Here is a 26717-nt window from a genome sequence, read left to right as displayed (position 1 = left end):
CCAGCCTACACGCGAGGCTGTACCACCCGCATGTCCGCAAAATCTTAACCTGTTTCTCGAAGCTCCGCGCGCCCGGCAGGGAGAGCGTAACTCCGGACTGTTCAGCGGGCGCGGAGAGGGGTCAGCACCCACCGGTGCAACTGTCCCACCTTCCCACACCAGGCGGCATGACCCAAAGTCTCCCAGAACCAGGGGCACCCTCCCTCACAAGACGCGTGACCCGAGAATGAATCAGCATTGAGGCAGTTTATTGGTTTGCTATTTCGCATATCACTCGTTTTATGTAAATAGATTATACAGACACGGTATTTCCTTCTTCCACAAGAAGTAATAAGTCTCTCTTTCACACACACAAACTCTCACACAATCCACGCAGCAAACAGCAATGTTACACCTCGCTGAGACATTCACGTATTAAAATATTGAGGAGAGAGACAATACAATTGCTTTAAAATGCCCTTAATACAATATATAACGTACAAAAATATCTCTATATTTGAAGTTACAAAAAAAAAAAATCTTGACAGCAACAAACTTAAATATTGATAGTTACCTCTGTATAGACAACACGCATTGCACTTTTCCTCTCTAGGTTTTGGAAGGTTCAAGTAATAGTGGGGGCTTGCGCCCAGGTGGGATGACACCCCTTGAGAAATCGGTTTAGGGGGGCACGGCAGTGGCTCGGACCCTTGCCCCGGGGGGGTCTCAGCATTTTATTCTCAGTCTCTCCTCTCCATGAGCCTGGCACATACTCCCTCGGATTCCTCTGTCCCCCTGGGACACCCGGGCCCGGTTAGGGCGAAAGGAACGCTGTCTCTGAGGAGGAGGGACTCCTGCAAAGCCGAGGCTCGCCGCCGGACGGTGCCTCCGGGACTCCCGGTCTAGGCGGGGCTGACTCAGCTCGGTCCCCAACGGCTGAGAGGCTCAGCTCGGGGAAGCCCTCCGCTCCGGGAGGCGCCATCCGGCTGCAGACGCGACTGATAGCTGCTGCCACGGGGGCCTAAATCCTAAAGAGGGTGGCGAGCGCTTGATTCCTGCGGGAGGCTGGAGCCGGGCGCGTCTGTGGCTCCGGGGACAACAGAGTCCGGTCCCGGCCGGCCTTGGACAAGGAGCGCCGGCGCCGGCGCCCATAGCCCTGAGGGCTGATCTTGTTCCTGGGGGCGACACCGTCTTTGTCCTTGTCTGTCAACTGGTAGATCTGATGCGCCAGCTTCTGCACGGTGCACGTCCCGAATCGACAGCCCGAGCTCCGCAAACCCTGAAATCTGTTCATACTCTGGCGGTAGCGCTTGACTCGGATGCGGGCGGCGTCCGCACTGCTGGAGGGGGAAAGGAAGGCGGCGTGAGACCCCCATCGAGCAGGGCTTCGGCCCCAGCCACCAGGAACGGAAGCATTTTAGGACTAGAGGGGGCTGGAAACTGCCACCTAGCCCTGACGACCCCCGGGGCCAGGGTAAGAACGGAGAGCGGCCCTTCCTCCCCCCCGCGACGGCGGGGTCGGGCAGTACCTACCCAGCCTGGGCGCTGCGAGAGGCGCCCTTCACGTCCTGGGGCTGAACGATTGTCTGGACAGGCCCCGCCTTCAGGTCGGCGAGCCCGGTGGGGTAGCTGCTGGTCACCCGAAGTTCTCTCTTCCCACGACTTAGTGCCCACTTATTCCATCTGGAAAACACAAATAAACTCGATTCGCATGGACCCAAAAGAGCCCAGCCACTCGCGTTTGCTTCTAAGCCCTCGGGACCAGCGGCCACTTTCCCTGTCTTCCAGGGTCCAGGGCTGAGGAAAGCTCTGCCTGCAACTCACTTCTTTCGGAACTCGGACGCCACGTCGAGCCGCGCGGTGTCTGCGCCGAGGAAGGCGAGCGAGCCCAAGTACAGGAGGGCGACGGGAGCCAGCTTCATCCCGGCGGCGACGCTCACGCAGACCCTTGTGAAGGAGACAGAGGGGCGTGAGCTCCCAGACCCGCCACGCCGCTCGGGCCGGGCACTGAGGGGTGGCGCCCGCGCGGGCGGCTCAGACGCTCCTCTCCCCGAGGCACAGAGAGGCGCCGGCCGCGTTTGCACCCGCCGGGCGGGGGACATGCCTCGCAGGAGAGGCCGCTGCCCAGTGCCAGGCTCCGAGAGGTTTCCTGTTCAACTCTTCAGAATTTGGCTGACAGAGCAGGGGGTACTGGAGTTCCAGGTGTGTGTAGGAGCTGGGGCTAGTAGGTGGGACGCACCCCTCAAAGGACCCCTCACCCAGGGCCCCCAGTCTCTCGCCTGGGCAAGGGCCATTCCATTACACGCCCCACCTGCTGCACCTACCTGCTGAGGGGGTGATCTGCAAAGATCTGGGGGGATGACGTTCGAGATGGCGCTCTAGCAGTAGTAAAACCCCAACGTCTAAGCTGCGGTAAGAAACCAGAGGTGGTAAAGCTCGAGCTGTTTCGCCTACTGTCACCGAGAAACCACTGAGTGGCCAGCTCTGGTTCCCCTGCTTTATAGGCGCTCAGGGGGCGGGGCCTGGGCTGCCGCCCGCCCTCCCTTTCTTCCCTGCGGTGTGCGCGCTCCTGCTCTCGGGCGCGCTCGGCGCTTGCTGGTGCGTGTGGGGTGTGACGTTTAGGGTTTGGAGGTAGGGGTGCACCTTATGACCAGAGGGCTTAGGGATGTGCTCCAGGAGAGTGGTACAGGAACTTTCACAGTCCTGACTCGGCACAGGGTTCACGCTGTAAGCCCGGGCGAAGTAGGGCCGGTACAACTTTCTGGAGTCCTTACCTACTATCTATCTATGCAGCCTCGAATGCAAGTCCTCCTGGTATGGAACTACAGGACCCAGCGGGGACACCACGCTGATGGGCCAAACCCTGGCCCTCGGGAGCTGCGGCCCCGAGTGGACCGCGCCCTCTGCCGGCTTCGAACCTGAGCTGGCCTCGACCCCAGACTCCATCGGAGCAGCGGAGGCAAAGCACAAAGCACAGCCTAAAGGAGAGGGGCTCGCTTTCACACACTCCGCCCCCACCCCACCCCCCAACCACCCACGAGAGCCGCGGAGACATCAGGGCCCTGGAATGGGCTAGTAAGATTTCTCAATAAGGGTAAGGCTCAGAAAGGCTAGTTTGAGGATTGAGATTTGGGTGGGGGAGAGTATCTTAAGTTTCAGAATTTACGTGTCTATTTGGAAATACAGGGATACCCATAATTAAGAAGAAAGAGATTGTTTCGGTTTTCCTCCCCCTTGTTATCTAATAATGCCTTATAAGGTTACAACCTGAGTTTGCCTGGCTGCCCTCTGAGCTTTCAATCAGCCATTCTAAACGTGAGGATTCACTGCCAGGAAGCATATAACGCTTCACCTCTGTCTGTCGTTTTACAATTTACAAAGCACGGCCACTTCCTGATCTCCTTTGATCCTCACACCTACCCTTGAGTTAGCGAGGACAGTAACATTACTTTTCTCATTTCTCTAAGTGGAAAATTGAAGTTCAGAGGGAGAATGTATTTGCCCAAAATCGCACCAAACGTAGTAAGCAGTGGAATCCTAACTCGGCCCCCACAAGCAGGTACAGAGTGGGGCGCCGCGTGGACTTTCTAAGCTAGGGTCATCATCTCGTCAAGGGGGAGAGAAGAGTGCTAGCCCAGGTATTTATGCCTGATCATGATGAATCACCCCCGAGCACATTTGTCACCCTTTTGTACTCTTCCATCACTGTTTCTTGAATCCACTTTCTTACTTGTCTTTTGGGGACCAAATTGGGGAGGGAATTCAGTCCCGAAAGGCTCCCTACTTCTTTTTTTTTTTTTTTTAACAATTATTACTTTTTTTTATTTTATTTATTCATTTTTAGAGAGGAGAGGGAGAGGGAGAGAGAGAGACAGAGAGAGAGAGAGAAGGGGGGAGGAGCTGGAAGCATCAACTCCCATATGTGCCTTGACCAGGCAAGCCCAGGGTTTCAAACCGGTAACCTCAGCATTTCCAGTTCGACGCTTTATCCACTGCGCCACCACAGGTCAGGCTCCCTACTTCTTAAATGCGGGCCTCTGACGTTCTGTCACCCACTACCCTAGTCGCAGGTCCTGAAGTCCAGTGCTCACACTGGGAGGCCGAAGGCGCGAGACCACCAGGACTCTTCTCTCCCTATTGCAATTCGCTGTGTGAAGGTGGGCAAGTCAGGTGGTCCCTCCTCTAGTTTCCCCATCTATAACAGACCCCGGGCAGGCGCCTGTCTCTAAGCTTCTTGCCTGCTTTGCCATACTGGTTCTGCTACGCAGTGCAAAGGCGGCTGGGCGCTGGGTCGCGCGGACCTTGCCTGGTCTGGGCCACGCGCTGCTGGCTCAGCCGCCTTTTCAGTCTCAGGACCGAGCCGTGGACATTGCACCTGGGGAAGGCAAGGACCTCTATTCTGAGGACTCTTCCCCGAGTCAGCTGAGCGGACCTGAGTTTCAGTTGAGAGCAGCGGACAGATTCCTGGCGTTGCTATGGCAAGGGCTCGGGGTGCCGAGGGTCAGAGGCGTGCAGCCCAGCGTGCTGGCTAGGTTCCGGCCTCCTGGCTGGCCGCAGAGTAGTCACCTTAACAGACCCGGTCAGGAGGCTAGTCTGTCCCCCCCGCAGACAGTAGGTATTATTGCGCGTCTGTATGTTTCCACGAGCTTCCCCATCCTAGTTTTTCTCGCTTGTCTCCCATTTCCTATTGCTTCCTTTCAGTTTGTCTCCTTCGAGTCAAGCTCCTCACACAGACCCTGTCTAGGAAAGGCTGTTTGTCTTGTCTGAGGATGCAATCTATTTGTCGCCAGCTTCCAGCTGGGTCCGTGCCAACACAGGTTTTACTTTCATTTCCCCGGCGCGCTCCTGAAACTGCCCGAGAGGTCAAGAACAGCTGGGCGCCGGCCCGCAGCCAGAGAAAGTCGCGTGGTCTGGATTCGTTCCTTCCAGTTCCCATCAGCCCCGAAGATTCGGTCTACAGAGGATATTGTGCCTGTGTCTCGTCGCCTTCTCTCCGTGTGCTTTAGGAAAACCCCTGATCCCTGGAAGGGAAACAGCTCTAGGTCCGGTTGCAGGATCTCGAAGCGCATTCTAGGTGCAAATCTCGCTCTGAGCTTTGGGAGGCTTCTACAAGCAACGCAAACCTAGGAGTGGATACTCAGCTCTGTTCGGCCAGGCTCCAGTGCCTAGCCAGCAGCATAGTGGGGGTGCCAGAAATTCCCACCTGAGAGCCTGGGCGTGCTCGCTCTCAGGCCAGGTGCGCGGTGTAGCTATGGCACATAGAGAGCTGACGCTAGAGAACCCTGCCAATTCTTTCTTTAAAGTTCTGGATTGACAGCTCGGGATTTTGCTAGCACATTTGTATCTTCGAGTGTGTGTGTGTGTGTGTGTGTGTGTGTGTGTGTGTGTGTGTGTGTTACAGGGGCCAGCATGTTCCCCAAAGCGTCGTGGAGTATTAGTTGAAAAAAGATATAAAATTGGCATCTATATATTTCTTGTTGAACCGTGGGTTCGTTTACTTAGCCATCGTTGAAGAGAAAAGATTACTAGAATGCAAAATGTTCAGATCTGGACGGAAACACCACAGCGGGAGTTCTGCTTCTGGTGATTTATTAACGTGGAGGTGGAGTTTCATCCATCCAAATTACAGTGTCTGTAGATTCACATTGAGTACAAGGAAGGGAGGAAGGGAAGAAACGTCTTTAAAATTTCACTAGCAGCCTGACCTGTGGTGGCGCAGTGGATAAAGCGTCGACCTGGAAATGCTGAGGTCGCCGGTTCGAAACCCTGGGCTTGCCTGGTCAAGGCACATATGGGAGTTGATGCTTCCTGCTCCTCCCCCACTTCTCTCTCTCTGTCTCTCCTCTCTGTCTCTCCCTCTCCTCTCTAAAATGAATAAAAATAAATAAATTAAAAAAAAAAACTCTTTAAAAAAAAATTTCACTAGCAATTGAAGAGAAAGGAAAAAAAAGTTCTGGTTAATTAGGACTTGTGTGTGTGTGTGTCCAAGACTTTTTTTTTCTTTTTTTTTTTAATTTACAGAGACCGTGAGTCAGAGAGAGGGATAGACAGGGACAGACAGACAGGAACAGAGATAGATGAGAAGCATCAATCATTAGTTTCTCACTGCACGCTGCAACACCTTAATTGATCATTGATTGCCCTCTCATACGTGCCTTGACTGCGGGCCTTCAGCAGGCCGAGTAACCCATCGCTGGAGCCAGGGACCCTGGGCTCAAGTTGGTGGGTTTTTGCTCAAACCAGATGAGCCCGCTCTCAAGCTGGCGACCTTAGGGTCTCGAACCTGGGTCCTCTGCATCCCAGTCCAACGCTCCATCCACTGTGCCACCACCTTTGCTGTGGTAGCAAGAAAAGAGACCCGAGTCAACGTTGGGTGTAGCTGCGTTCGGATAAAACTTTAGGAAAAGAAGTCCTCAGGCTATAGTTTGCCAATCCCTGCATCAAGAGGAGAGAGAAAGTTACTTTTCCTCCTGTTTCTGGTGGTTAACCTGGCACCTTCTGGGAAATCCCACTTGCTCTAGAGCAGGGGTCCCCAAACGATGGCCCTGTCCAAGACTTTTTAAAGGGTCAGATTGTCTTGTTGTATAATGGTGTCTTAATTTTTTCTTCACATTCCAACTGAATTAATTTTAGGCCCTAAATCCGAGCCTTATTCTTAGCAATGTTTCTGGTTTTAAAAAAATTGTGGTTGTGGTTTCTCAGCTAATACTGGACACAGTCCCTAAAGCAGAGTGACCACACTCAGGTCATGCAGAAAAGTAATAAGAAACAATAAGTAATTTTATAGCATTAATAAAAATAACTAAAAGTGAGTAGCTAAGTGCATGGCATAATTATTTCAGATGTTTTTTTCTTTCAAACAGGAAATTTTATAACTAATTTATTATTCATATGGTGCAGAATATCACTGCTAACCTGAAGCTTCCTGGAGTCATAACACAGAGTGGTTTAGAGAAAGGACACACTCAGCTTTGTGGATTTGCTCACTCACAGAAGTGAAGAAGAATATAAAGCTCAGGGCACTTTTGGGGGTCTTTGACTTCTCCAAAGAGCTAAGAAAATTTAGTTCCTTTCTATAAAAATGCACATGTACATAAACCAATTTAAGTATAAAACAGGCATACAATTTTAGGAGGTTGACCAAGTTAAGAATGCTGACACAATAAAAGCACTGTTTCTATAGCATTAATTGGAGTGGTGGAGGCAGAAAGGGCAGTTAACCTCTCTCTTTAGGGCATAATATTTTCCAGAGCATCAGCATAAAAAAGTAATGTTTTTGCTGCCTCATTTTCATGCTTCTGCACAATACAAATGGACAGACATGTGATAAAGCGAGAGGATAAACCTCTCTGGAGGTTGAAGAATGTACATTGCCATAGGACAAATGAAAGAGAACATAGAGAAGATGGTTAACATATATGAGCTTGTTATACTAACAGCTATAAGGGAACAAGATGAAATGACTTCAAGATAAATTTCCTATTGGAATAATGAATGGCATTCATAAATAGATGATAAAAGAGATGATTGGACCATTTGGAGTCATCCCTAGCCAGTGAGAATGACTACCTACCTTCAAGTGGGGATTCTTTACTATCAGATTAGAATCATTGGAATGAGGCAATTCTTATATATGGGCCTGCATGATTTGAAAGTTCATTCATCCCTTCAATAAATATTTACTGAGCAAGTATTATATATGCCTAGCTCTGTGTTAAGCACTGGGCATACAGTAATCGTCAATGCAAACATCATACTTGCCCTCAACAAGCTTACAGCCCAGTGAGGAAGCCAGCATAAACAAACCTTCATAGGAATAAATATATGGTTATAAAGTGTGGTAAGCATTCTGAAAGAAAAGCAAGACTATAGGACTCTAGTGTTCCTAATGGAGGAAATAGCATGTGCAAAGGCTTAGAAATGAGAATTTGGTACACTAGAGAAAATGAAAGAAGTGGAGTGTAGTTGGAGAGTATCAAGTTAGGAAGAGTGACTTGAAATGAGATTAAATAGGTTATCAGGACCAGAGTAAATAAGATCTTCTGGGGCACGATAAAGATTTTGCACTTTATTTATGGTGACATAGGTAGCTATTGACAGACTTGAAGAGGGGATATACATAACCTGATATACATTTATTTATAAATTTTATTTATTGATTTTACAGACAGGGGAGGTGAGGGAGAGAGAAGTATCAACTTATAGTTGCTTCATTTTAGTTGTTCATTGCTTTCTTTCTTTCTTTTTTTTTTTAGATTTATTTACTCATTTTAGAGAGAGGAGAGGAAAAGAAGGGAGAGGAGCAGGAAGCATCAACTTCCATATGTGCCTTGACCAGGCAAGCCCAGGGTTTCAAACCTGTGACCTCAGCATTCCAGGTCAACACTTTACCTGCTGCGCCACCACAGGTTAGGCCTGATACACATTTATTTAAAAGATCATTTGGCTATTGAATGTGGTGGATGGATTAGAGAAGAGCAACAAAGGAAGCAGTGTGTTGCCCTGGAGAGATTGGAGAGGGCCTAGTCCCCCTGTATCTCTGTTAACCTACCCCTAGACACACACACACACACACACACACACACACACACACATCACATACACACTCCACCCTAAGCTTTACCAAGAGAGCCAGTTTACACCATGGATCTGTACCCTGTTCAGTTGCACAGGCCCCCACACTTGGTTTAATGCTCTGCTTTTCACTGTTTTGAATTTTTTTGATAATTTTGAACAGAGCATCCTACTCTTTCATTTTACAGTGGGCTCCACAATCTTTGTAGCCAATCCTATTTACTAAATAAATAAGCAATCTAAGTAAAAGCACCTGCCATGTCACACAGCACCGATTTATACTGTAGCTGCTAACATCAGGGGTACTTCATCTGAGTGTCAAGATGTGAGTAGTCATATAATCTCACATGTGAAAGCAACTGCTGGACAACCTCTAGTAGCCATCTCTGAAGCCTCCTTCCCACACCTTGAACAAACACCCAAGGTAGAAACTGTGTGTTTACTCTACAAATTTAATTTGAACAAAGTGTTTATAAGTCACTTACATCCTTAAGTTTTACCTATATATAATAAAAAGCCTGAAAGCACCAGTGAAACAGGGAAACTAGTTAGGAAGTTGTTGCAATAGTCAAGGTGGGAGGTGATAGTGGCTCTGGTTAGTGGGGTAGCAGCAACGGTGGAGACAAGTACACATATTTGGGAAGTAGGATCAACAGGACTCAGTGATGTGGGGCTGAGAGTTAGGCAGGTGTCAAGGGTAACAATCATTGAGTTTTTTACTTAAGCAACTGAGTGAATGAAGATCTGACAGTGGATCAGGGAATTTTCTTCCACAGCTACTTAGTCTCCTTTGTTACTGGTTGATAGAAGCCATTTGAAGAGGCCCTGGGCCCTGACTGTTGATGTTTGGTCAAGTCGCACTCTCATACTGCCATTCTGAAGTGTAGTGGCTAACCACAGGAAGCACTTGAAATGGCTGTACAGATCAACCACTTACTCCGCAACAGCCAACTGTAGAAGCAGAGGGCTGATAATTCTTGCTCACTAGTAATTGTCTTCTTTTTGCCTTCTAAAGCATAAAAGGAAGGCATCTGCTCTGTACACATCATCATTGTGCTGCATAGCCTTCCTCCCTTCCTGCTCCTGCTAGCCTTCTGTAAAACAAGTCTGCGCTTGTTTTATGCCCTCATGCTTTGCTGAAAGGTGTTGGTGATTATCTCAGGGGATAGTCTGACCTTCAGCCAACCTCAGTAATCAAGCTGCCTTGTTCAGAGCTTATCAGTTTCAGCTGTTGGCTGAAAAGCAAAGCACAGCTCTAGTGTATGCTAAGTATGTTAATGTGTGTATATAAACACATGGTGCCTTTCTACATATAACTGGGATATGTCAGAATCCTTATGCTAAAAAGACAAATTTAAAATTTTTTGTCAATTACAGTTGATGTACAATATTATATTGGTTTCAGATGTGCAACCTATTAATTAGACATCTACATATAACTTATGAAGTGATTGCCCCAACAAATCTAGTACCCATCTGACACTATACATAGTTATTACATTGCTAATTACTATATTCTCTATGCTGTACTTTACATCCCCATGACTGTTCTGTAACTACCAATTTGTACTTCTTAATCCCTTCACCTTTTTCAGCCATCCTCCCAAACTCCCTTACATTTGAGAGCTAATCAGTTTGTTCTGATCTGTTTCTATTCTGCTGTTAATTTATTTTGTTTTTTAGTTTCCACATAAAAGTGAAATCATATGGCATTTATCTTTCTCTGTCTGACCTATTTCACTCAGCACAATATCCTGTTGTTGCAGATGGTAAGATTTATTCTTTTTTTACAGATGATTCATATCTTTTTTTGTATATATATATATGCACTGCTTTTTTTGAGAGAGGAAGGGAAAAGAGAGTGAAAAGGAGAGAGAGAGAAACATCAATTGGTTGCTCCATTTAGTTGTGCATTGATTGCTTCTTGTATGTGTCTTGACCAGGGATTAGACTGATGACCTCTGGCTCAAGCCAGCAACCTCAGGCTCAAGTCAGTGACACTGTGTTTAAGTTGGTGACCATAGGTTTTGAACCAATGACCTAAGCATTTCAGGCCAATGCTCTAGTCACTGTGCCACCACTGGTCAGGCTGTACCATTTTTTCTTTATCCATTCATCTATTGATTCACACTTAAGTTCTTTCCATATCTTGGCTGCTGTAAATAACGCTGCAATGAACATATGGATACACAGGACATTTTGATGAAGTGTTTTGGTTTTCTCAGATAGGTACCCAGAAGTAGAATTACTGGGTTCTTCTTTGTCTGTTGTTAAAGCCTTTGTTTTAAAGTCTATTTTGTCTGGTATAAGTATTGCTACCCCAGCTTTTGTTTGTTTGTTTCCTTTTTTTTTTTTTTTTTTGTATTTTTCTGAAGCTGGAAACGGGGAGAGACAGTCAGACAGACTCCCGCATGCGCCTGACCGGCATCCACCCGGCACACCCACCATGGGGCGACGCTCTGCCCACCAGGGGGCGATGCTCTGCCCCTCCGGGGCGTCGCTCTGCTGAGACCAGAGCCACTCCAGCGCCTGGGGCAGAGGCCAAGGAGCCATCCCCAGCGCCCAGGCCATCTTTGCTCCAATGGAGCCTTGGCTGTGGGAGGGGAAGAGAGAGACAGAGAGGAAAGCGCGGCGGAGGGGTGGAGAAGCAAATGGGCGCTTCTCCTATGTGCCCTGGCCGGTAATCGAACCCGGGTCTTCCGCACGCTAGGCCAACGCTCTACCGCTGAGCCAACCGGCCAGGGCCATATGTGCCTTCTTGACGTGGCTAGTCCAGGGTTTCAAACTGGTGACCTCAGCATTCCAGGTTGATGCTTTATTCACTGCATCACTACAGGCCAGTCTTTCACCTTTTGCATTTTAATTACGATGTCTTGATGTAGGACTCTTTGGGTTCATATTGTTTGGGACCCTCTCTGCTCCCTGGACTTGTGAGTCTTTTTTCTTGACCAGGTTAAGGAAATTTTTAGTCATTGTATCTTCAATTAGATTCTTTTTTTTTCTTTTTCTTTTTTTTTTTTTTTGTATTTTTGTATTTTTCTGAAGTTGGAAACGGGGAGAGACAGTCAGACAGACTCCCGCATGCGCCCGACCGGGATCCACCCGGCACACTCACCAGGGGCGATGCTCTGCCCACCAGGGGGTGATGCTCTGCCCATCCTGGGCGTCACTATGTTGTGACCAGAGCCACTCTAGCGCCTGAGGCAGAGGCCATAGAGCCATCCCCAGCGCCCGGGCCATCTTTGCTCCAATGGAGCCTTAGCTGCGGGAGGGGAAGAGAGAGACAGAGAGGAAGGAGAGGGGGAGGGGTGGAGAAGCAGATGGGCGACTCTCCTGTGTGCCCTGGCCGGGAATCGAACCCGGGACTTCTGCACGCCAGGCCGACGCTCTACCACTGAGCCAACCGGCCAGGGCCTCAATTAGATTCTTAATCTCTTGCTCTCTCTTCTCCTTCTGGTACTCCTATGATGCAGATATTGTTATGCTTGATGTTGTCCCAGAGGTCTCTTAAACTATTCTCATTAAAATTTTTTTTCTTTTTGCTACTCTGATTGGGTATTTTCTATTACTTTCAGCTATTGTATCCTTCATTACAATATTGTATCCTTCATTTTATATTTCAGATATTGTATCCTTCATTGGTTCTTTTATGTGGTTTTCATGTCCTCTTTTATAATGTTAGAAGCTCTCACTAAGTTTCTTGAGCATCCTTAAAACCATTGTTTTGAATTTTGTATCTGGTAACCTGCTTGCCTCTATTTCATTTAGATCTGCTATGTCTCCCAGTCTTGGTAGGATGGCCTTATGTAGTATGTGTCCCATAGGGCCCAGTGAAGCAGGCATCCCTGTCACTGAAGCTAGGTATTCCAGGTGTGCACCTTGTATGAGTTGTGTACACCATCCTGTTGTAGTTAAACCTTTATTGCTGTTGGTACATCAATGGGAGAAATTGACCCTTCCAGGCTGATAGACTACAGGGACCAACCATGATTCCAGCAGAAGAGCTGCTGCATAGGAGCCAACTCCATGGAGCAGGACTTTCTTCAGTAGGGCTCTGGTACCCTCCAGGTCCACCTCATGAGTGTATCACTCATCGAAAGTGGTTGGATGGGGCTCTGAAGTTGGCCACTGGGTTCACTGGGTCTGGGGCCTCCAGGGACATACAGGCCAAGGTCAGCCACTGCCTGTGCCCTGCCCAGGAGCCACCCAGTATGAGCAACAAAGTGATATGCAGATGGCTGCTACTTGTGCTGAGCTAGGAGGTAATTGGGAGAGGCCAAGATATGAACTGAGGGCCACTTAGCAAGAAGTACAAAGCATGCTGAGGCCAGATGCTGCTTGTTTGGATCCTGTGGACCTTTGAAAATAACACATTTAAAAAGTAGATGTCTATGATGGCCTTCATCTGTACAGTGGCTCCTAGGAACATGGCATCCAGTGACATTTCAACAACTTCCTCAGCCTCCTCAAATTCCACCACTGGGACTGAAAATCCAGGCCATCACCTGGCTGTGCTGCACATGGTGCTGGCAGTACCGCAGGAAGGAGAGCAGTGCTGAGTTGCCTCAGTGGTGGCCATCAAGGTTTACATCCTGCAAAAATACCCCATTCAGCTCACGTTCCTCCTGAAGTGGGTCCAGGACACTGGAATGCAACACGGCTCCCTCATCAGGTTAACCAACTCCAAGGCCATGGGGGCCACAGGCAGTTTAGGATTAGTTCTCAAGTGGACACACACACACACACACACACACATCCAGTCCAGGAAGATGTCCACCATGATGGCTCCCAGAAGACTTGGTGAGGCCAAGTAGGAGGCCACCAAAAAGGTGACAAAGCCTATTGGTGGCAGTGGGCCCCATAGGAAGTCAAAGGTTAAAGGCAGAAAAAGCAGCCCAACAGATGCCAACCAAGGCCCACAGGAAAACCAAAGTGGGAGTCAGAATTCAAGACCCACAGTGACCAAGGGTGAGAATGGTGCTGCTTACCCAGCCAAAAAAAAAAAAAGACTGGGATCAATGTTCCTAAAGAGGTCATTGCTCAAAGAACGGGGAAAGGGTTGAAAGCCAAGGCTGCACTCCTCATAAGGATAGTGGGTCCAAGATGGCACCTATACCACTGGCCAGGAAAGGTCCCCGAGGGCCTCAGTAGGTCTGGCATGTCCACCAAACCCTGGTTATCTAAAGAGGCCACTAAGAAGGCAAAAGCCAAGAGGCAGGGTGGAGAGAGACTAAGATTTTGTTGGAGTTTTTATTCCCCAATAAACCATCACTCAATTTATCTTACTGTAACTTATCAATAAAGTTTCCCCCCTCACAGAAATAAATAAAATGGGGTCCCTACTTCATGTCATATGTAAAAATTAACTTAAAATAGATCAATGGCCTAATACAAGAGCTAACCCATTGTGGGGGAGGGACAAACTTTCCTCCATCCTCAAGATTCTTCTGGTTGGTCTAATAATTAAATAGACACAAGATAGAGTAGCAAGAGAAAATAACTAAATTTAATACATACATATTGTGGGAACCCCACACGCAAGAGAGTCAGAGACCCCCACATGCAAGAGAACTTCAGACACAGAAAGGGAACATGAGTATTTAAGACATCTTGAGTTAGGGATGAAGTAAGGTACCTTGGGTGCTTCAAAAGGTTATAGCAGGATGATGGGAAGAGGAGACCTTTAGTAAACAGAAGTTTGCCCTGCCTTCTAGCTAGTCAAAAGAAATTCTCTTTTATAAACTCTTATGGCAGGGCCTCTAATTCAAGTTCTTTTAGGTCCTTACGGTGAAGGCAGAAATTTCTCTTGGGCTTGTGGCTAAAATTACCATTCACTCAAAACAATCTGCATCCCACTGAAACACAACTGGGAGTAACTAATTCTGGACCCACACACTATGATACTCTTAGAAGAAGACATAGGAATAAATCTTCATGACCTTGGAAACAAAAATAGATGAATTTGATTTTACATAGTACATACATACAATAAAGTATTTTGATTCAGCCATAGTAGAATGGAGTAGATACATGCTATAATGTGGATGAAGCTTGAAAATATTATACTAAATGAATGAAAAGAACTCAGACACAAAAGCTCACATATACAATAAAATTTATGTAGAATATCTATAACAGGTGTTAGAAAACAAAATTCAACCAAGTGAATTAAAAAATCTAACTGGCTTTAATTACGTGATTCCTGAGTCAGGCAGTATCAAATTTAGCAATTAGAAGTATGCTCTAAAGCAGTGCTTTTCAACTGACAGTCCATGAGGTACTGGTCCTACAAAAATTTTGTGCTAGTCTGTGAAAGTTAACCATAATGATGTTGTATGAAGATTATAGACCCAATGATCTTTGTAGAATTTGCTTATGCTCAGGGTGATTTCTACCTCAAATGGTCCCCAAAATAAATTTTCTATTTTCTCCTGTCCCCAGTTGTAAAGCAGTTGAAAACCACTGCTGTAAAGGGTTACACAAAATGGAAGGTTTCTAGAAAAAGGAGGCTGGGGCAAGAGAGCTATTAACAAAATAAAATACAGAATTATTCTTAGGCCCTGACATCTTTCTTTGAATGAAGAGTACAGACAGAGGCGGATTAAGGTTGGTTGAGGCCTTACGTGCAGAAGAAAATATTGGGCCCCTTGTCATTAGTTTTTGTAAAGTTGGGGTTTTGCGAGGCCCTTAAGAAGTCAGAGTCCAGGGCATGCTCCTGGTGTGCCCACTGAGTACAGAATCTGCTTCTGAGTACAGAAAGGGTTTTTACCATGCAGATTGCCTCTTCTTTCTACGGGCAATGGAGAAGGAGGCCACTTGTGACAGATTTACTGGTGCTTTATCAGACAATTCCATATTGGTCGATGAACATTATTCTTCTGGGGGAGGTTGAAACTGCAATTGGATCAGGTATTAAATCTAAGTTTGGTATCATGAGCTTTTAGCATGAGCGACCCCATTTTGGACCTGTGTTCTTTTTCTTTACCATAGGTAAGTCCATAGAGACAGAGAGTAAATTGGTGGTTACCAGTGGATTGGGGAGGAAAGAAATAGGAGTGATTGCTTAATGGGTGTGGAGTTTTATTTTGGGTGATGAAAATGTTTTGGAACTGGAAAGAGGTGATAGTTGTTCTGGTGGTGGTGAGAACAAAAATGGCACCAGGTGTTAGACCGGTGAGGTCAAACTGGATCTTGAATCAGCAACCTTGGTTCTTGAGTTCTGGCTAGGAAATAATTCAGAGGCAAGACTCAAAGTGTAAGAGAAAGTTTATTTAGAAAGCTACAGAGGTAGAAGTGAGCTATAGAAGAAATGGAGTCAGGAAACAAGTTATAGAGGCAAAAGAAGCAGAAGTAACATTACTCTTTACTGAAAATCACTGAGTTAGATGATGAGCTCTCCAGGAAGTTACAGAGAGGGCTTTTTAAAAAGATTTATTTATTAATTTTAGAGAGAGAGGAGGGAAAAGAGAGAGAGAGAGAAAGGCATGGGGAGGGGAGAGAAGCAGGAAGCATCAATTTATAGGCTGTTGCTTCTGGTATGTGCCTTGACCAGGCAAACGGAGGTTTCAAACAAGTGACCTCAGCATTCTACCTTGATGCTTTATCCACTGTACCACCACAGGTCAGAGAGAAGATTCTTACATAGGAAAAACTGAAGCTTTTCTGGTTTAATTATTTTCAAGATCAATCTGTTATTTTACTTCCACTCCTATAATTAAGCTGATTTCAGTTTGACACAAGCAATTTCAAATATACTGCACAAATTCAGATATTCCTTCCTTTGAGCTTAAATTCTGCTAGGGCAGCCCAATCCTCTCAATCTGTAGATGAAGAAAGTGTGCCACAGAAAGAGGAAATGACCAATTACAGTAAACTTTCAGGAGCTGAGACACCAACTCTCTGGACACCCAGTTTAGAGTTCCTGTCATTGTAGCTTCCTCCTGGTAGTTGGACAAACTGTACATTCACTTACTAAAAATATTTGTGAAGCACTTACCAGACACTTTGCTAAGACCTTTTTCATGTAAATAGTAAGGGTTAAATCCTCAATTAATAATGAGTAGTGTGGATGAAAAAGGGGCCACATACTAAACCTGACAAGTTCAGGGAAGGCTCACATGGTGGTCATACCAAATTAAAGACCTAAAGTCTTTAATACAGGCATAGAATGGTCTGAAATTAAAACTTTCTAACTAAAAGCAGTTCATGAGGTGTTGTCATGTCCTAGGGAGGTATTTTTCCCTAACAAAGGTCAATCTTCACCTTAACTGAGCCTGTCTGTAGTTTCTTTGCATCTAAGGTAATAATATACCTGATAACATACCTTTGGAATATCAAAGTAATTTCCCTTTTCCCTGAACCCCTCAATGCATAACCTGGGAACCAGGGCAGAGACTACAATTTCCCTCATTGTTATTATTATCATGTTAATTGTTAACTATTCTATACCCATCTATGGAAAAGAAGTATGTGTCTATTCACTTTACTTTTTATCCATTTCCAGAATCCTGCCCCCTCCTTTGCATTGTCTCACCTCCCTAATCTATCACCAGTGGATTTCATGTAATTCCCTTATGTCTTCCCCTTGGATTCTGATGTATAAAGTAAGTGGTAAAACTGACATTTTGGGAAGCATGTTCTCAGTGTGCTGAGATTTTGCTTCCTGGCAAATGTTGTCAGTTTGGCTCAAATAAACTCATAAAAATTCTTACAGATTTGGAGGTTTCTTACATTGACAGTAGTGATACGCAACCACGGAGATGATTACATTTGCAAACCATGGAGATTCCCAAAATTTCAGTCTACCACTTGCAACATATCTTGCTACAAAGTCTTTCTGAGATAGAACAGTTGACAAAGCAAGCTCATCTGGGTGTCTCACCAGACAAATTCGAAATGATCAATAAGAGGTGCAACAAAAAAGACAGTGACCTAGATAATTATGTTAGATGATGAGACTCATTAATTCATTTTTACTGCGTGTTTAAGCAGGGACGTTGTTAGTCTCTATCTGATCCCTCTACTAGAACCCTGGGACAACAGCAAGGGGATAAAGCCAGGCGGGTGGGGTTCCCCTGGGAGAGAGGAGCCTCCTCCCTCAGTTTCTGTTGGACCCAGCCTACTCAAGAGGATCCCGGGGATGCCGCATTCCTCGGTGGAATCCAGCCCCGCCCGGGATGCTCCGGGGGAAGCCCAGGCCAGCGGCCCCCAGTACACCCAGCACTAAAGTCCGAGGCGCCTCTGAAGATTGCGCAAAAGCCTCTTCCTCCCCCGCCTGCAGGGTGGCATGTTCCTAAAATTCCCATCTACATAACATAAACAGGAAACATGCAGCAAAAGCCCTGGCGATGCAAATTCCACGCTTCCATTTTAGGGCGGGAGAATCTAGTCTTTGGAGGGAAGGGAAGCAGCGAACTTTGCAGGGAACCCCTCAACCATCTCTGCTTCTTCTTACCAGATCCAGAAAGAGTAGAGAAAAGAGGAAGGAAGGACAGCCAGTTTTAGGAAAAATAGAGGAGGGGGAGGTGGAGGTTCTCAAAGGGAACCAACTCCAGAGGCTGCGGGGGCAGCACGTAGTGGGAATACGCCCGGCTGCCCACTCCCCAAACCTAGCAGCGCCAGCAGCCCGCGGAGGGTGGGGGTGGGGGTGGGTTCACCGCCCGGGCTCCGGCCACAGAGTCAGCGGGTGGGAGCGGGGGTGGAGCGGGCTCTCGGAGCGGCGCAGGCGCAGAGCGTGCCTCGGTTGTCAAACATGGCTGAAGTGCCGCCGCTGCCGCTACTGCTGCTGCAGGGAAAATGCTGAGCCCTCCCGGGCCCGGTGGGCGGCGGCGGCGAGGGCGGCGACGGGCACCCGCTTCTCGGGCGCGGCGGCGGCGGCCATGGCTCGGCTGGCCGACTACTTCATCGTAGTAGGCTACGATCACGAGAAGCCAGGTAGGGGTGTGGGGCGGGCGCCGCCCCCGGGCCTCCCCGCCTCCGCCCCCCCGGCTGCTGTCCAGTGGGCTCTGCGGGGCTGCGCGTCGCTGCGGGGAGGAGTGGAGGGCCCGGCGGGCCGCGTCGGAGCGGGTAGTCGCCGTCCGGCCTTTTTGGCCCTGCTGCGCCTCAGGGTGGGCGTGTGGGACCGGCACGAGGGGAGGGGGAGCGGGAGGGGGAGGGGGAGGAGAAGAGGCCGCGTCCGCCAGGCTCTTGGCCGCTCAGCTAGGCCAGCTGGGGGCGAGTCAGTGTGTCATGGCCCCGGCTCTGGTGGGGGCTGAGTACCCAGGGCAGCGCCCCGGCGGGCGGGATTGGGCCAAGACCGCAGGGCTGGGAGGGCTGGAGCCAACTGTGTTAAGTTCCCCGGGATAAACTTCTGCTTTGCCTCCAGAGTGAGTAACGAGTGACGCCGGGGGGCTGTCCTCTCCAAAAGGAAGTGCTAAGAGTCCAGCTTTGCCTCACCCCTGTGCTCTTGGGGGCCGGCCTAGTCAATGCCCTAGTGAAGGCGTGGTACTACTGGGGAAGGGGAAAGGGTCCTGGCAGTTTGAAACATTTCTAGGAAATGCGTCCTGTTATTTCAGGACAAGTGTGACGGTCATTTTAGAATGAGTCTGAACACAGTCTTTTAAGTAAGGACAATCAGCAGACTGATGAAGGTGTTCTTGTTGCACTTGAATGCGTCTTTTAATTGTTTTTTTAATTCGTCTCAAAATTTTATTTAGAAGGAACAATTTGGCAAACGCTATGCATTTTAATTTAATTGATGAACTGCAACTAAAGAGAATTCAGGGTCCATGCACATTTATTTTGTATTTGTATGCCTTTGTACTACTATATAAGAAGCATCATGTAATAAATTGAGCTGAGGATGCACATCTATTTCTGGGTAATTCTGGTTGCACATTTGCAAGGGGTTAAGATTTCAGCTAGAGAGTCCCTTTATTTTTCAGTGGAAATGCTGAGATTGTGTTTTGCTGATGGTTCAGTACATTTGTAGCGTCAGAATGCCATTGTTCTACCCACTGTTGGCCCGCTGTTCTTTTCACTATTCCTCTCCTAATAAATTCCTTTAGTGGGAACCTTTTATATTTTTAATCTTTCACTGCTCATGACTTGATTGAGGTCAACTGTTAAGAGAAGAGGTTGGGCTTTATATAAAGAATCTTCTGGATCCAAAATTTCATTTATTTCTTAGAAATTTTGTATAGTCTGGTATCTCTTAGGAAGATTAACGTTATGGAAAATCATGGTTTGTTTTTAACATAATTTCATTTTTAGCAACACTGTTCCTTTCTCACTTTAAGAAAATTGGAAACATCAGAAACTTGCAGAAAACTATCATGCAGAGAATCCCCCCCCCAACCATTGAGAGGAAGCTGTTGACCTTATTGATGTTCTATCATCCCAGAATGCTTCAGTGTGCATTTTCTACAAACAAGTGTATTCTCCTACGTAGTAACAATACAGTCATTAAAATCGGGAAATGAACTCTGATATAGTACTCCATCCAGTTCTCCAACTGATTCAAGTTTTGTTTGTTGATTTGTACCATTAATCTTTGTACTGTAATCTTTGTACTGGCAAAAGGTCTGATTAACTTGTGTTTTGCATTTATTTATCCTTTCTCTTAAGTCTTTTATTTTATTAAGTGAGAGGATGAGAGTCGGGGAGGCAGCTGACAGACTCCTGCATGACCCCCCCCCCCCACACACACACACACAGCAGGTCCACCCTGCAAGCCCCAACCCGCAAGCCTGGTACCAGCGATGCTCTGCCCACTGGGCAGCTGCTCCATTGCTTCCTCACTGAGCTGTTTTAGCACCTGAGGCAGGCCATGAAGCCGACCTCAGTGCCCCAGGGCCAACTTGCTGAAACTTTCAAGCTGTGGCTGTGGGAGGGGAAAAGAGAGAGAGAGAGAAAGAAAGAGAAAAGGGGAGGTGGAAAAGCAGATGGTCGCTTCTTCTTTGTACCCAGTCTTAAGTCTTCTTTAATCTGGAACAATTCCTTCATATTTTCTTGACTTTCATAACCTTGACATTTATGAAATTTATAGAGCAGTTATTTTGTAGAATGCCGGTCAGTTGGGGATTATCTGTTCACATGATTAGACACAACCCGGTTACTTGGGCAGGAATATCATAAAAGGGATGCACATTGCATACTATTAGGTGGTGATAAATTTCAGTTTGTCTCATTATTGATGTTTTTCACTTTGATTACTTGATATAAGCAATGTCAGCCAGACTTCTTGTAATAGCTGATAAAAAGTTTTCTTGAGAATTACTTGGAAACTATATAAATATCTTGTTCCTCATCAAAACTTAGGTTCAAATTTATTTTTGTATGACTTATGGGTTTTTGTGCTTTTAGTGGAGTATATTCTGTTACTGTTTAATTTTATTTTGATGTTCAAATTGTTCCTCATTTGGCCAATGAGAGCTCATTCAGGCTGGCTGCCATGTCCTTATGATATGACCCCATCATTTTTTGAGACTATCTTTACTTTTTGGCACAGGAATATGTTCTGGGTTTATCTTGTATTGTCCTTGCCTTAGTCCTGGAATCAACCTTTTATTTCTCTAGGTAACCCTGGATCCTTTTAGTGAAGAATGACATTTAGAAGCTAAGATCTCAGTGCCAGTATGTTTATTGCTGTTGGGTTGTTACTGCTCCAACCCAACAGCATTCTCAATGGACAGAGCTGGGAAATATATGTATGTACACATACTCACATGTACACCTGTATTATTTTTTATTGGTATATATTGAAAACAATGAGTTCACACCAATATGTCTAGTTTCAGTCAACATTCCAGGGTCTATTCTGGTTTCTCCTTTTTTATATTTGTAACATTATTCTTTGTCAGTGAAAAATCCAGCTTTTGTTATACTTAATATATTTAGTTATTTATTTACTTTTACTGAATATTTAACTTGTTTGCAGTTTTGTGCTCTTATAGCACTACTGTTACACTAGGAACATAGCTTGAAAATCACTGATTTTTATGACAGTTTAATTTTGATAATTTGAAGTCAGGACTTTATTTTACTGATTTTTCCATATGTAGTATGGCACAATAATTAGGAAATATCAATTGTTTCTAATAGGTGAAGTTATTTATCCATCTATCTTTATTTTTCTTATTGTTTTTTTTCCTGTCTTCTACTTTTACTGAGATTTGTCCAGGAAAAATTGATGATGACTACATGGGTTAATTCACGGGTAGTCAACCTTTTTATACTTACCACCCACTTTTGTATCTCTGTTAGTAGTAAAATTTTCTAACTGCCCACCGATTCCACAGTAATGGTGATTTATAAAGTAGGGAAGTAACTTTACTTCATAAAATTTTTATTTATTTATTTATTTATTTATTTATTTATTTTTACAGGGACAGAGAGAGTCAGAGAGAGGGATAGATAGGGACAGACAGGAATGGAGAGAGATGAGAAGCATCAATCATCAGTTTTTTGTTGCGACACCTCAGTTGTTCATTGATTGCTTTCTCATATGTGCCTTGACCGCGGGCCTTCAGCAGACCGAGTAACCCCTTGCCCAAGCCAGCGACCTTGGGTCCAAGCTGGTGAGCCTTGCTCAAACCAGATGAGCCCATGCTCAAGCTGGTGACCTCAGAGTCTCGAACTTGGGTCCTTGGCATCCCAGTCCGACACTCTATCCACTGTGCCACTGCCCGGTCAGGCTACTTTATAAAATTTATAAAGCAAAGTTACAGCAAGTTAAAGCATATAATAATAATTACTTACCAAGTACTTTATGTTAGATTTTCGCCAAGTTTGGCAGAACAAATCTATATAAAACAACTTACTATAGTTAAATCTATCTTTTTATTTATACTTTGGTTATTATACTCAGCTACTGCCCACCATGAAAGCTGAAATGCCCACTAGGGACCAGGTTGACTACCACTGGGTTAATTCCTTGATATACCTTTACTTTTTTCTTTTTGTTTACTTTTGCTGTCCATTAATGCATTTAGAATTTAATCCATTTGTCTATATCAGCGGTTCTCAACCTGTGGGTCACGACCCCGGCGGGAGTCGAAGGACCAAAACACAGGGGTCGCCTAAAGCCATCGGAAAATACATATTTATTATACAATACATTTTTAAATAAAATATGTGTTTCTGATGGCTTTATGCGACCCATGTGTTTTGATCATTCCACCCCCGCCGGGGTCATGACCCACAGGTTGAGAACCGCTGATCTATATGATATTTAATGTGGAGTCAAGTATCATAACCATTTGAGGTTCTTGTATTTTCATATCATTCTGCTTAAATGTATTAGAGAAAGCATTTGAAATATTTCTTAGATATTTTGTTAGTTTAATTTAAGCTAAGTGAGATAAGCTAAATGGTAAATATATGTATAACTGAAATATCATAGTCTGAAACATTTGAAAAATTGTTGATTACTGAACTATTGTAATTCACACTTAGCTTGGGTTGCCTTCCCCTCCCCCATTCTGTATTGAAATAGCTGGGACTTCTTGGTTGCTGTTTGTTGCCAAATGTCAAGAACCATTTGGGATTCATTGTCAAATCAGTGCTTTCTAGGAATTGTGCTAATTCTAGAACAAAAATACATGAGTGATGAGTAAGACTGTTCCTAACTTACTCATTAATGGAGACAGCCTTGAAATAATCAATAATAAATGAGGAAGATGAATCCACTTTGCTGGGGGAAAAGGAAGACTTCTTATGAGAAGTGATGTTTAAACCAAGTTATGTAGGATGAGTAAGCATTTGCCCTGTGGGAAATGAGGGTAGATCATAGGCAGAGAGAAAACCATGTAAACGTGTGAATGTCTTGTTTCAGGGATGGAGAGAATTATAGTGTAGATGAGAATGGAGGTAAGCTTTAATACTGGAGTGAATTGGGGTAAGAGTGTGAAAAGCTCTGTAAGTCGAACTATTGAATTTAACCTTGACTCTGTAGATAGTGAGGTCTTTTGAAAAGTAGGGGTTCTTAGAAAGCAGGAAATAACAGAATTGTGACTTAGATGGCAATGGACTGGAGGGAGAAAGCCCAATATGAGAAAACTCAGGAGCTTTTATAGTAGGAATGGAAAGGAAGGTATGGATTCTAGAAAAGTTGGAAAACTCAAATTATCAAAACTTAGTAATGAATGGCCCTGGCTGGTTGGCTCAGTGGTAGAGCGTTGGCCTGGCATGTAGGTGTCCTGGGTTCAATTCTTGGTCAGGGCACACAGGAGAAGTGACCATCTGTTTCTGAACCCCTCCCCCTCCCTCTTCTCTCTCCTCTCTCTCTCCTCTCTCTCTTCTCCTCTTGCAGCCATGGCTCAATTGCTCTGAGCGCATCAGCCCCTGGTGCTGAAGGTGGTTCCATGGATCCTCCACCTCAGGTGCTAAATATAGCTTGGTTGTGAGCATGGCCCCAGATAGGCAGAGCATCTGCTCCAGATGGGAGGTGCTGGTTGGATACTGATCAGGGTGCATGTGGGAGTCTGTCTCTCTATCTCCCCTCCTCTCACTTGGAAAAAGAAGAAAAAAATTTAGTAATGAATGGATGTGTGCAGAACAGGCAAAGGAATAATTGAGGGTAACAAAGTTTCTAGCCTGGGTAATTGGATGGGTAATGATGCTGTGAATGCAAATAGGGAATTCAAGCAAAGAAATGGATTTGGATGAGGGAAAGATGCTGAGCTTAGTGTTGGATATGTTGAATTAAAGGTGCCTGCCTATAACCAAGGTAGAGATGCTATTTAGGTGTGTAGGTATATGGGTCTGGAGATGAGGAGAGAAGAGAGAAATGAAGAGTAGAGATTTAACTTACAATCACTAATAGTCAACTGATTTTCAGATAAAGAGAAAAAAATGAGATTGTTCAGGAAATGTGTGTACAGTGAAATAAGAAATGCCCTAAGAATTGAACTCAGAGAAAATTCAATTTTTTATATATTTTTTTTATTTTTATTTATTTTCTGAAGCTGGAAACGGGGAGAGACAGTCAGACAGACTCCCGCATGCGCCCGACCGGGATCCACCCGGCACGCCCACCAGGGGCGATGCTCTGCCCACCAGGTGGCAATGCTCTGCCCCTCCGGGGCGTCGCTCTGCCGTGACCAGAGCCACTCTAGCGCCTGGGGCAGAGGCCAAGGAGCCATCCCCAGTGCCCGGGCCATCTTTGCTCCAATGGAGCCTCGGCTGCAGGAGGGGAAGAGAGAGACAAAGAGGAAGGGGGGGGTGGAGAAGCAAATGGGCGCTTCTCCTATGTGCCCTGGCCGGGAATCAAACCCTGGTCCCCTGCACGCCAGGCCGACGCTCTACCGCCGAGCCAACTGGCCAGGGCCGAGAAAATTCAATTTTTAAGAGGTAGATAGAGTAGTAGCCACCAGGAAACTGAATAGGAGTGGTCAGTGGCAATGCAAGAGAATCCAGATAGTGTGGCATCATTGAAACCCTGGGTGTAGGGAACTGTGAGGAAGAAATGATGAATAAATGTCAAAAGCTCTGAAGATGTCATGTATAATGATGACTAAAAATATTGTCTTAGCCATTTGGGCTGCTGTGACAAATTTCCATAGACTGAGTAGTTTAAACAACAGATATTTATTTATTTATTTATTTTTATTAAGCGAGAGGCAGGGAGGCAGAGACAGACTGCCACCTGTGCCCTGACCAGGATCCACCCAGCAAGCCCTCTTCCAGGCGATGCTCTGCCTTTATGGGCCTTTTGCTCAGTTGCTTGGCAACCGAGCTATTTTATTTTAGCACCTGAGGGAGGCCATGGAGTTTATCCTCAATACCTGGAGTCAACTTGGCTTGAATCATTCGAGGCATGGCTGCAGGAGAACAGAGAGAGGGAGGGAGAGGGGTGGAGAAGCAGATGGTCACTCTCCTCTGTGCCCAGACCAAGAATCAAACCGGGACTTCTACACGCTGGACCGACACTTTACCACTGAGCCAACCAGCCAGGGCCACAACAGACTTATTTCTCACAGTTCTGGAGTTGGGAAAGTCCCAGATCAAGGCACAGGCAGATTCAGGGTCTCATGAGGTCTCGCTTCCTGACTCATAGATGGCCCTGTTTTTACCATATCACGTGGTGGAAGGGTCAGGGGAACTCTCTAGGGTCTTGGTTATAAGGGCACCGATCCCATTTATAAGGGCTCTGTCATCATGACCTAGTCACCTCCAAATACCATCATTTTGTACCCACCTCCAGATGCCGTCAGGTGGGGGGTTAGGTTTCAACATACAAATTTTTAGGGGACACACATTCAGTCTCTAGCAAATAGGCTTATGGACTTGATAATTAGGATAGTGACTTTAGGACATTACATTAATGTTGAGGGGTGCAAAGCCAGTTTGATAAATGCACATCCCAGGTCATATGCTATATAAACCTCATGTAAGTCCTATTCATTTCTTTTTAGAAGCTTGCTATGACCCACATCCCGTGGCTTGTGGAAAGTGGAAAGAGGAGTCAGAAGTGACTTCAAAATTCTAAACTTGAAGATCTGGGGTATTTGTGATACCATGGCTTATGTAAGAAGATTGAAAAGGGTTTTCTTTTAAAATTATTTACTTGTTTTTGTCAGTTTGGAAGGTAATGGGTTTTATATTATAGCCATCCAAATGGAGGCTTCAAAAGATGGGACAAGTAGGGGCTGGATACAAAGACGTGAGAGTCATTAGAGTAGACAGAACTGTGACATTGTGTGCATGCCCTCTGAGAGTAGGTATAGTGACAGGAATAGAGGACCAAGGACTGAGCTTTGGGAAGTACTATTAAGAGAATGGAAAATGAAAGGAACCATAAAAGAAGGAGTTGAAGATTTTGGGAGAGATAATTAGTTTTCCCCAGCGGTCGTTCTCCTGAGTGGTCGAACTCCTGAATTTTGGCTACATAGTCGGCCATGCAGAAGAGATACTGTTTTCAAGTTTCTGACAGATATTAAACATGTGGATAAATACTGGCCAGTTGGATGAAAGTGGAAATGATGATCACAGTATCCCAAAAGTATTCTTAAAGGATGAGGGTATGTCTTTCTAGCTTTTTTCTTTTCTGAGACTGGCATACTAATACAAAGACTGGAGCTCTAGCAGCCAACTTGGACCATATAGATAATGGCCCAACCCTAGAAAGAATCTGAGTCCCTAATTGACTTATAGTGGGATTGCCATCGCTGCCCTCTAGAATTTTT

At 45.8% G+C, this 26717-nt stretch overlaps 2 protein-coding genes and 1 pseudogene across 6 annotated transcripts in view; 2 read left to right on the top strand and 1 right to left on the bottom strand.

Annotated features, from left to right (window-relative positions):
* Positions 1-231: 231 nt before the first annotated feature.
* Positions 232-2437, bottom strand: ADM (adrenomedullin). 2 transcript variants are annotated; one of them, XM_066253843.1, is made up of 4 exons: positions 2304-2437; positions 1804-1926; positions 1513-1662; positions 232-1319 (listed from the first exon to the last, which is right to left on the bottom strand). In XM_066253843.1, the coding sequence occupies exons 2-4, from the start codon at positions 1899-1901 to the stop codon at positions 1001-1003; spliced, it is 567 nt and encodes a 188-aa protein (XP_066109940.1). In that variant the 5' UTR covers positions 1902-1926; positions 2304-2437; the 3' UTR covers positions 232-1000. The 2 variants fall into 2 exon arrangements, with proteins under 2 accessions (XP_066109940.1, XP_066109941.1); XM_066253844.1 differs by having other exon boundaries at positions 232-1316.
* Positions 2438-12947: 10510 nt separating this feature from the next.
* Positions 12948-18025, top strand: LOC136319649 (histone H1.8-like; annotated as a pseudogene).
* Positions 18026-18285: 260 nt separating this feature from the next.
* The window catches only part of SBF2 (SET binding factor 2), a 513016-nt gene continuing 504584 nt past the window's right edge, over positions 18286-26717 (top strand). For all 4 annotated transcript variants that reach the window (XM_066250933.1, XM_066250932.1, XM_066250931.1 and 1 more), the window contains exon 1: positions 18286-18486. In XM_066250933.1, coding sequence (XP_066107030.1) covers positions 18432-18486 — 55 coding nt within the window. In that variant the 5' untranslated portion in view covers positions 18286-18431. The remainder of the gene's footprint in view (positions 18487-26717) is intronic.

The sequence above is a fragment of the Saccopteryx bilineata genome, chromosome 1 (genome assembly GCF_036850765.1).
Source record: "Saccopteryx bilineata isolate mSacBil1 chromosome 1, mSacBil1_pri_phased_curated, whole genome shotgun sequence".
NCBI lineage: Eukaryota > Metazoa > Chordata > Mammalia > Chiroptera > Emballonuridae > Saccopteryx > Saccopteryx bilineata.
This window is presented reverse-complemented; position numbering and strand designations above follow the sequence as displayed.